Source organism: Xenopus laevis, chromosome 3L (genome assembly GCF_017654675.1).
Source record: "Xenopus laevis strain J_2021 chromosome 3L, Xenopus_laevis_v10.1, whole genome shotgun sequence".
NCBI classification, from domain to species: domain Eukaryota; kingdom Metazoa; phylum Chordata; class Amphibia; order Anura; family Pipidae; genus Xenopus; species Xenopus laevis.
Genome location: NC_054375.1, coordinates 124123001 through 124134297, shown reverse-complemented (window position 1 = coordinate 124134297; position 11297 = coordinate 124123001). Strand labels below are relative to the sequence as shown.

The 11297-nt window shown below is 40.5% G+C and overlaps 1 protein-coding gene across 3 annotated transcripts; it reads right to left on the bottom strand.

The window, feature by feature from the left end:
* Window positions 1-3999: 3999 nt before the first annotated feature.
* c15orf61.L (chromosome 15 open reading frame 61 L homeolog) lies at window positions 4000-10539 on the bottom strand. Of its 3 annotated transcripts, none has more exons than XM_018253314.2 (3): window positions 10433-10539; window positions 4874-5238; window positions 4000-4409 (listed from the first exon to the last, which is right to left on the bottom strand). In XM_018253314.2, exons 2-3 carry the CDS (start codon window positions 5208-5210, stop codon window positions 4282-4284), a joined length of 465 nt encoding a protein of 154 aa, XP_018108803.1. In that variant the 5' UTR covers window positions 5211-5238; window positions 10433-10539; the 3' UTR covers window positions 4000-4281. The 3 variants fall into 3 exon arrangements, with proteins under 3 accessions (XP_018108803.1, XP_018108805.1, XP_018108804.1); XM_018253316.2 differs by having other exon boundaries at window positions 10419-10479; XM_018253315.2 differs by having other exon boundaries at window positions 10332-10442.
* Window positions 10540-11297: the final 758 nt, after the last annotated feature.

The following is an 11297-nucleotide window of genomic DNA, read 5'->3' as shown; positions in this document are numbered from 1 at the left end:
TATTATAATAAATAATGAACCCCCAAAATATGAGGATATTAGAAGTTACCTCGGAGTACCATGACCTGTATTAAAAATATGTTTTTATATGGACATGAAACTCCTCGCTAACTTATATCCTTATACTTTTAGTTTTTTTTTGTAATTATCCTTTTTTTTCTGCATCTTTCTGATCTGCTATATAAACAACCATCTTGAGGCAATGGTTGTACTAGTAGATAAACAAGAGCAGCCTGAAAAATAAATATATTAAGAAAAATAACACAGATCAGGTTCTTTTTCAGATAAGGGTTTTTTACCCATAATTTGAATCTCCATCCTTTATATCTACTAAAAACCATTTAAATATTAAATAAACCCAATAGATCTGGATTACCTTTAAAATGATTAATTATATTTTCGTTAGAATAGAGTACAGGGTACTGTTTTATCACTGCAGAGAAAATCGTTTTTAAAAATTAGAATCACTTGATTTGATTAAAATAGAGTCTGAGGGAAATGGCCTTCCTGTAATTCCTGGATAATGGATCTCATACCTGTATTACAATTTAGCCTTACAATTATCCTTTTTATTACAAAGTCTTTCAGAGAGATGATCTGCGAATCACTCTTGCGATTTCTCAACGCAGCTAGTAGGTACAGAGCTCTCTGCACCCACGCAGATATATATGATGATAAAGTCCTATTCATAAGGCATGACAGAACTGTAATGTGTGACAAAAAGTAAGTAGATACAGTCACAAGTACCGGGGAATTTTCTTTCTGTGCAAGAGAAAACAGAAATCAAACCTGATTTCTATGTAAAATATTATATCCCTTTTGATACATCTCTAGAATAAGAATTTAACCATGTTGGAGTGGTGCCCGATTATCATTGGTCCTTTCCACTATTGTCTTACAGAGGTCAGCAGGTGATAATTAAATGCTCATAAAGTAGGGATGCAACTCACCTCTGACCTTAGAATAGTTATAAAGCAATTATTATAGTGATCCCTCTAGGCTTCTCACCCTGGCTTTGCCCTGAAAGGCCTAAATCTCTAAGCGCATTTCAGAGACACTTTATCTTTCTGACCCCAGGAGTGTGACAATAGGAGACAGAAAGATAAAGAACGCTGAAAGGTGGCAGAGATCTGATCTGGGTGCTTGAGCTTCAGTTACAGTCACCGCTAGGGACTATTAACCTGTTATGTGCCAACTGAACTGTTCCAACTGTTTCTGTATTTAACAGGAAAGTATTCATTGTCCTACGGCAGGAAATTTAACTTGCGTGCCTTTAGCTGTTGGTAACTACAGGTATGGGACCTGTTATCCAGAATGCTCGAGACCTATGGCTTTCTGGATAACAGATCTTTCTGTAATTTGGATCTTCATACCTGAAGTCTCCTAGAATATCACGAAAACATTACCTAAACCCAACAGGGTGGTTTTGCTTCCAATAAGGATTAATTATATCTATTAATCCTAGCTAGTACTTGATATGGGATCAAGTACAAGCTACGGTTTTATTATTACAGACAAAAAGGAAATAATTTTTAAACATTTGTATTATTTGATTATAATGGAGTCTATGGGAGGTGCCCTTTTCGTAATTCAGAACTTTCTGGATAACAGATCCCATACCTGTACAACTTCCAGCTTCCCTGTCAGTGCTGAATGTAATATTTCTATGCATCTCCGGTTGCTATTTTGCAGCTATTGGTATTCAATCATTATCTCCTGCATGCCGTACTTACATATTATCCTGCAGTAGAAGTATGTACTGAGAAATGTGAAGAAGCCCTTAGTGACAGATGGAAGAGCCACTTATCAATGCTGAGAAATGATATTGTTATGCTGACCTCTGAACCCTGACAGCTCATCTCTCACCGTGATCACCTCCAAGGGAGCAAAAGGTGCATTGATTTCCATGTAATACAAGAAAATATTACATTTGCCTAATTGTTACACAGTGACAGCGTTAGGCAAGAAATCAAACGTCTGTTTAATGCGGCTTGCAGCTCACAACGGGCAGATCGATGAGGCAGTTTGTCAGGGACTCTCTCAGAGGAGCTTGCTTTGCCGCTGATCAGCCACAGAGCCTCATTATTTGTATTTATTGGAAATCAGGTACGCAGAGTCAGCAGTACATGTTATCCGAAATCAAAGCTTTCCTGACTGGGGGAGAAGGAATGGGGGTTCATGGAGAAACCGCATTTACTTGGGTAATTAAAAACCATTTTATCATGGTCTTAAAGAGAGTAGAACTTAACACTCCGTAAAGCAATAAAGTCCAAAATGAAAGAACCTTTATTGATTTATGGAATGTTAAGGTTATGAACTACATGGCCAAAACAAGCCTTAACAAAGGTGCACTTAATTGAACTTTAAAGACATGATAAAAGGATGAAAAATGCAAAGGTAGAATAGGGTCTACAAAACAAAGATAAAAAAGGATTTCTCTGCCTAACTTGTCAGTCACTGACAATGACTACAAAAAACTTTAGCTTTGTATGACAATGGGTGTAGTCACAGGTTTACCAATTGTGACTGAGCTACATTCACTAAAACAGGAGGGGCCAAGTAGGATGTGAAGTTTCCAAGAGATTTTTATGGCCTCTAACCTGAAATGGAATCACTGTATTATAATTATCTGGCTCCTAAAAAAGTGCATAACTGTATCAGGACATGTAAAATTGTGGAGAGCACTTTCTCTAAAAGGAGGCTTGAAGACTAGGGACACATGGGTTGGCCCAAAACCCATGGGACCCACTCATTCAGCATCTTCTGAGAGTTCACACAGATTGCTGAAGTCATTTATATACTCGTGTCTACTCGAAGTGGTGACATTAGAAAATTCGGTGTGGCTCGAAAAAAAAAGTCAGCCTTCACCTTAATAAAATCCCAGCAAGGTGTCTCCATCATGTCTCAGAAGTAGAGTCCTGCGCAGTCCATTTTTTTGAAACCCGTACCCGACCCGTACCAGCAATCCGGACCCGCATTCTTACCCGTTTGGACCTGCTACCCGACCCAACCCGCAAGTACCTTATCCGCAACCCACAGGTTTTTGCGGGTAACCCGCAGGTACCCGACCAGCTGAAGGACTCTACTCAGAAGGGCAAAAAATCCTTCTTGACTTCAAATAATGAGTAGACTGGCTCTGGCTCTCAACTTCTTACTAAAGATTATTCTCCTAAGCTTGGTCACTTGTTTACATTTTTAGTATTTGTGCAGGTGAGGGGTTATATGGCATCCTATCCCTGGCTAGGGTAGAGCAGGAATGTGTTTGTGCGCCACTCTAGCTAAACCCTATTTATGTGAACTGTAGTTTAGTGATGTCTGAAAGGCCACAGATTGGAGGCCCCCTGGTTATTAAAAAAAACACTTGTTACAATTTTGTAATGTTTAAAAATAAGATAGACTGAATTTTTATTAACGAAAAGCTAACAGGAATAACAACAGATAGGCTCCAGATGGTGCAAAAAGTCTGGCATCCATGGATAGTGTACAGATTTGGGGATAGGCCCCCTGCCTAACTCCTTGCAATATAACTCTTATGTTAATAAACTCTAACCAACAGGTGATTATTTTGCTGAAGTATTTTGCTACAAGTCTCCACACTAAAAACCAGATGTGTTTTGTTTATGGTTAAGTTTTAAGTGTTAGCTTACCTACACATTTCTATAAATGATGTTCATAACTAAATGTATATTAATATCGGTTTGCTTATTAGACAAGGTCATAACGTAATATTTACGATATGTTTCTGAAGCATCTAATCTGAGGATCGGATCCTGTGCAACTAGTCCGGATTTTGATACATCAGGGAGACAACTCCACTTTGGAATTGCTCACATTTCCTTCAGTTGCATGACTGTGTTTTAACTGTACATTATAGGTTGACAAACGGATGTATTTCATGTTTTTGATGCTGAATGGATAAATACTATACTGTACACAAATGTATAAACTTTTCAGAAATAAAAATATTTAAAAAAAAAAAAAACACAAGTTACAACAATATTAAATAAGAAGAATAGCCTTCATTTACATTTGTCAAACATGTTACTAAAATAAATATGTTCTAGCAAAAGGGCAGAAACCTATTTGATACTCGTTAGTTCTTGTGGAAATATGGAAAAGGGATAGAATGAGACCGAAATGGAAGGAAAACGAAAGGGGAAAGTGAAAGTACGCACTAAAGAAATGTGAGGTGGCGGGTAGGACTGAAGGTGAGTGAAATGGAAATGAAGGTGCCAAGGGACAACTTGAACAGAAGGTTAGAGAACCATGTTGCAGTCTATCTCAGAACAAGGCTCCTTCGTCCTCCTTGATGAGAAAGTAGATAGTCACTGGCCCGCAGCTGGTTGGGACAGTCTCAGTGACTCGGGCAAACAGCCAGGACCCCAAACCATACATCAGTGTCGGGATGCCTGCAGAGAGGAGGCACACAGAAAAGGTAAGGGCCAGATGACTTAAGAGCAATAATTCCTTTCTTGTGCATTCTAAAACTGTCGTCTTTGGCTCCCCCTCTTCTATGCAGGCAGTGAAAGGATAAGTTTATATTATTTATTTATGTTTGGAGCATCTCTGCAGCTTTGCTAATGAAAGGCAGCCAGAGAGATAATAATGCGATTAATATGAAACCCATAATAACCCGCTAACATAATGGGCTGTTCTAACCAACGGCAGCAAGGGAGATTTTAATAAGCTGCGATAATAAAGCAAAGTAATTAATCCCAGCCATATGGATAAGCAGCCACAGGAAGCCACGCTCCACATATTCTGTTTGAAAAGACAATTGATGGCCTTTATAAAGCTAAATATTTAATAAGCCTTGGGTGGGAGGCAGGATGGAGTGTGTGGGGTGTAATTACAGCATCTCTCCATCACTTACCTAGATTTATGGCTTTGAGTGCCGTGAAAAAAAGGTTGTGGAGCCTCAGGTCCTGGGGGGCAGCTCGGGAGCAGTGATATTTAATGAATGGGAAGCAGCCTGTTCGGAGGATATGGTAATTTGTCCCTTTCACGTCCCAGTTGAAGTTGGACAGAGCAAACTGGTCATTGGAAACAGAGCTGTACCTAACACAGTAGGAAGTCCAGGGAGGTAAATTCCGCTGCAAAAGGTGCTCTGTTAGAACTTCTGATGCATTAGGACGTGGGAGGCCCCCAGAGCCTGCTGGGAAAAGGAGAAGGCGAAGCAACACCTCATGGGCTCTTTTCGCTAAAAACATGTCTCGAAAAGGGAGGAAGAAGCTAATACTAAGAATGAGGAGACAACAGCAGAAAGGTTCCAGCACACGAGGGGCCAAGGAATAAGTTCCATAGAAAATAAATGAAAAAGCAGTTAGTCAACACACACAGGCAATATCCACTAAATACCTGATCTAGGCAGACACACAAATAACTACATTCAGTTCTGAACATGCTGTACTATTGCCTCACCTTTTATATTCCACGAGACAGGTTTTTTTTTTACTGGTTTTTATGTTTGTAACAAATAAAAGGACTGTGAACTAGTCTACCACTGTGACCTTGGCCAAAATGACCCATTGCCGATGGATCAGATGGGGCCTCTTTTTTTTGGGCTCTATTGATTTTATCATTTATTACAGTTTAGCCCCCAGACGTGATGCTAAGGATAATCATCTCGCTACAGTTGTTATTTAACTACAGGTTTCACCATCCACTGAAAGCCAAAGTCTCTTGGAGGTTGCTGGGACTTTTTGTTTGCAGGTTAAATGTGTGGAGAGGCATCTATGGTTCGACTGCTAGGCTGTAAGTTTCCCATCTCCGATCAAGGATCAGGGGATGTTTCCCGCTATTCACGTGACATGGCTCTGTGACTGTAATCACTGCCCCAGGCCATACTGCATTTCCCACCAGTTGGGGCTTATAATGGTGGTGGAATCATTAGAGAGAGATTAAAGGAATGCAGAGCTAATTTACTGCACAGTAAGTGTCTCTGAAGCTTCTACTAAACATTAAAATTTGTTAACAGTCTCCAGTCCTATTTATTAACACACAAAGAAAAGGATCCTGTTCTATTAATTACCGGGGCGATGCCGGCCTTGTTTGTGTCTGCATATGATTAATAAATAGCAGCACCTGCCATTTTAGTGCAGTAAATAAGAAGGGAGCTGATTAATTATCAGGCTCTGACTGCACAGCTCAGCGAGTTCCGGAAATCACAACAACAACAACAAAAGCAAACCGATGTGTCCTGCTCGTTTCACTGACAGGGAGGCTGTTTATGGAAGCAAATTAGTATATATAGTAGCTGGAGCTTGTTCATAATAGGAACTTACTCCACCCAAATGAAGTATAGTAAACACAATGATAACCTCACGAAAACCAGGACTCAGATCTAGTTAGAATTGTAACAGTTTAAAAGTAAACTGAAATTTTAGTAAACTAAAACAGATTGAGCTCCTTTTTAAAGGGCACCTGTTGCCCTTAAATATTCCCCCCCACACACAAAAAGGTGAGGCTTATAACAGCCCACACTCTGGTTGGGGCTGACAGTAGTTGTTGTGCTAGGACACTCACAACGGAAGGGAGCTCCTGGTGGGAGTGGCCATGTTGTGCAGAACGCACGAGCATAATGAGCTTCTGACATCACGTGCATGCACAAAATGAGTAAGTTGCGCATTCGCTCATTATGCTCATGCGTGTGCCCCAAAATGGCTGCTGGAACAGGAAGCTCCCTCCTGGTGTGGGTGGTCTTAGAGCTTGCGGGGGGGGGGATTTAAACTATAACAAAGTTGTGCTCACCACTCGTTTCTAAACCATTAAGCAGGGTTCAATTAGGCTGTAACCACAAAATTCATATAGACAAATGCAAGAGGTCCTCTGCACTCAACCCATTATCAATATATTTAAGACATTGAGACATTTTGTGCCTTAAAGGATAAGTAAACCCTTAAAATAAGTGAATGTAAAATTGATGAGGGTGCTATTCTAAGCACTTTTGCTATGTACATTCATTTTTTTTTTTCCATTCCAAGATATTAAGGGATGCGTGTACTGTTCATATGAATACATTTTGTTACAATACAACAGCGCCACCTGCTGATCAGTTTCCCACCAGTCTGACCACAAAGTAGCCAAGGAAGTTTTCAGGAGAAAGAAAGAGGCTGCTCTGATGTCCTTCTGCTTAGGAAAGATTCCTAATTTTTTCCCTAAGCAGAAGAACATCAGAGCAGCCTCTATCTTTCTCCTGACAACTTCCTTGACTATTTGGTGGTCAGACTGGTGGGAAACTGACCAGCAGGTGGCGCTGTTGTAACAAAATTCATTAATATTAACAGTACATGTATCCCTTAATACCTTGGAATCAAAAAAATAATAATAACTGTATATTGCATTCATCAATCTTAAAATCACTTATTTTTAAGGTTTACTTATCCTTTAAGCTACTAAAAATGCCTTACCCTTTAAACAAAACAGGGATTGTTTGTCCATATATTGCAATATATTTAACCTGGCCTGCTACGTGAAACTCATCCCATATCTCATATCTGGCCAATCCGACGCTCAATTTTTACCGGATTCATTAAGAATTCTATTGCTTCATTATACATTTTACCTGCAACTTACTTGCTGCTTTCAAGGTTAAAACTCCCAAACATGGTTGCCCTTTAATTAGCCACCAGTGGGAACACCTGACTATAGCTGGGAAGGGTGGGAGCTACAACATGGAACTGGCCACTGCTCCTGTATAAACAAGGTGCACAACAACTGCATGTATAAAAAGCATCTCACGAAATATGCGGAGAGCGATATGCAGAACTATATGTCTCAGGTATGTTGAATATTACATAGTTAAAGCACTAGATATTCACATATATTTGTGTCAGTTCAACAAATGATGTATTGAAGTTCTGTTTTTCATTGGAGGTGTTTTCCTCTGAATTTATGCACTATGGATATCACACGGATTTCTTATGGAGTATATTAAGAGACATGTGTACAGTGTATACCAATTTGGGATGGCATCACTTTGGAATGTGGGAGGTGTTTGTAATTCCCTACTCCTTATATACAGGTTCACTAATGTGCACTCACTAGGCTTGATAAAGGGCCCGGATGGTTCCGAAACTTGACTTTTTTGTGAATGCTTATGGACTAAATAAATCACCTATTTTCACACAGCAATTATTTTTCCCGTGCTTCTGGATTTTGTCTATACTGACTTTTGTCCCTGTGCAAGGAATGGGATTTCTGGTTGAGCACCCACCACTGGAAACCCTACAGGTAGAGCACTCCATTATCGTGCCACAAAATTCAACTTTTAATTAACTTTTAGTATGTTATAGTAAGGCCAATTCCAAGCAACTTTTCAATTGATCATTATTTATTTTTATAGTTTTTTTTTTAATTATCTGCCTTCTTCTGATTCTTTCCAGCTTTCAAATGGGGGGTCACTGACGCATCTAAAGAACAAATACTCTGTAAGGCTACAAAATGTATTGTTATTGCTACTTTTTAATACTCATCTCTCTATTCAGGCCTCTCCTATTCATATTCCAGTTTCTTATCAAAATAATGCATGGTTGCTAGGGTAATTTGCAGGGCTATTTAGTTGGTACATAAATCCTTCGACTCAGACTCCATTTTATGGCACCTCCGACACCATCTTTTAAAGGAACAGTAGCACCAAAAACTGAAAGTGTACAAAAGTAATTAAAATATAATGTACTGTTGATCTGCACTAGTAAAACAGGTGTGTTTGTTTCAGAAAGACTAATATAGTTTATATAAACAAGATGCTGTGTAGCCATGGGGTCAGCTCTTCAAACTTCCAGAAATTGCCCCTGGACAGCATGCTCAGTTATTTATTCAGAGCAGCGCAGTGGAACTCATGAGCACCATTTGCCTTGGTCTTCTTCAGTAAAGGAATGCAGGTTTTTGCCGCATGTGCACTTTAAACAGTCCGGTATTTGTACCAACTGCACATGCGCCAAAAGGTTCCATGAATTGCCGAAGGGAAGGAGGAAGAACACCTGCAAGATGGCGCCCATGAGTGCCACTGCACCACTCTGCACAAATAAGTGAGCATGCTGTCCAGGGGCACTTTCTGGAATAATGTACTATGAGCAGGGCTGGATTTGCCCTGAGGGTGCCCAGATACCAGCGTCATCCATCGCCCCCTCCCTCTCAAAGGATAGACGGCATGCGTATCCCTACTTCTTGCTGGAGCACTAACGCATTTTTTTTTTAATAAGGGGTTGGATTCTCCTTTAAGCATGCCACACACACAAGAACAGAATTAAGCTGCCATTTCAGCCCCTTCAAGCCTAGTTGGTAGCATCGCTGCTAGTGTATGCACCCTTTCCTGTGGCCTCACCTGATCTTTGCCAGATATTAACTAGACTGGTTTGAAAATCTCATCGTGTAAGGACCACATTGGCAAATTGATACAGTCCACTCCTCACGGCCTGTATAGGCCTCTTATGATCAGGCTGATTTAGACTTGCAAGTGGTCCTATCAGACAAAGATCTTCTCAGTGACAGGATATTAGGTATATGAGCAGCTTTACAGAAGAAAAGATAGTACAGAATAACCCCCTATAATACACAAAAGCCATGAATATCTTGTAAATTATATCCTTATAAACGGTGAGTAGTTATGTCATCAGTTATAAACGGTGAGTAGTGATGTAATTTCTGTCACATGACTCACTAAAATTTGTGTATTATAATAAATAAAGTACCCCCAGTTGTAAAATATGAGGATATTAGAAGTTACCTCGGAGTTCCATGACCTGTATAAAAACACTCGGCCTTCGGCCTCGTGTTTTTATATGGTCATGAAACTCCTCGGTAACTTATAATATCCTTATATTTTACAAGAGGGGGTACTTTATTCACTATATCAGGGGTCCCCAACCTTTTTCACCCGTGAGCAACATTCAGATGTAAAAAGTGTTGGGGAGCAACATAAGCATGAAAAATTTTCCTGGGTGGTGCCAAATAAGGGCTGTGATTGGCTATTGGTAGCCCCTATGTGGACTGGCAGCCTACAGGAGGTTCTGGTTAGCTGTACATCTGGTTTTCATGCAACCAAAACTTGCTTCCAAGCCAGGAATTAAAAAATAAGCACCTGCTTTGAGGCCACTGAGAGCAACATCCAAGGGGTTGGGGAGCAACATGTTGCTCGCGAGCTACTGGTTGGGGATCACTGCACTATATAATGGATGAGGTACATATATAAGACGTGGGGATATGCTGCTATACTTGTAACTTATACATAGCCTAGCCTGGCTGTACAGCAGTAACTTTGTATACACAACTGTTCTGCCTAAACCAACCAATGACATAAAAAGAATTCCGCAACGATCCCATATACTGACCTATACTAAAGCCCGACATTCCATGCTACGGTACCGGTAATTATTACATCTACAGGCTCTTATGGGGTACAACCACGTGACACTGACCAATCTCAACATACCCATGACCGCTAAGTGCCGCTTCCTATGCAGCGCAAGGATTGGCGTTGTGACGTCACGGTAGCAGGTGACTCCCTCACGTGATGTTGGGTGGGCGGGATTATTCGTCTATACAGGAAGCAGCAGGCCAGCTGGGAAATTAACTTGAAAAGTGGATGACTGTAATCAGCCGGCTATAAAGGCTTATGTGGGAAGCCGTGTGTACTGTAGGGATAAAGGAGCGGGTAGGATTCTGGGTATCATAAAGAGATTGTGTGCAATGTAAGTGCAGCGCAGGTAGGAAGCATGTGGGAACGGCTACAGACTGACTGAGAGTGCAGTAATTAAAACACAAAGTATCCATGGGCAGTTAACCGTAGCAACCAGTAAGATGTTTGTTTTTAAAGGACAGTGAAAAGATTTATTCCTGTGGTGTGCCAAATAGTTACAATAATTACTCATAATTACTTCAGATTGGGTTCATACCTGTCCAGACCTTTAGGACTTGGTCCTGCCCCCCCCCTTTTTTTTGTCATTTTAAGACAGGTACATTTTAGTTCATCATCTGACATCAGAGCCCCTCACAGCTTAGCTTAAAGGAGACATTTTGTGTAAAAAATAAGAATGTACCAGTGCGTTATACTCATTTAGATATAGAAGAATTGTGCTTAAAAAAGTAGTGTTTCAGGCTGATTTATTGAATATTTCTGAAAAAACCCTAATAATCCCTCCCTTCTTTTCCACTTCCTGCTCCCTGAATTCCCAGGCTGTGCAGTCATCACCCCCAACCCCTCTGTCTACATTTTTTCAGTTGGCAAAGGTGGCAACCCTACTTTGACCCTGGCAGGCTCGGATTTGTGGGCAGGCCACATAGGCTCGGGCCTAGGG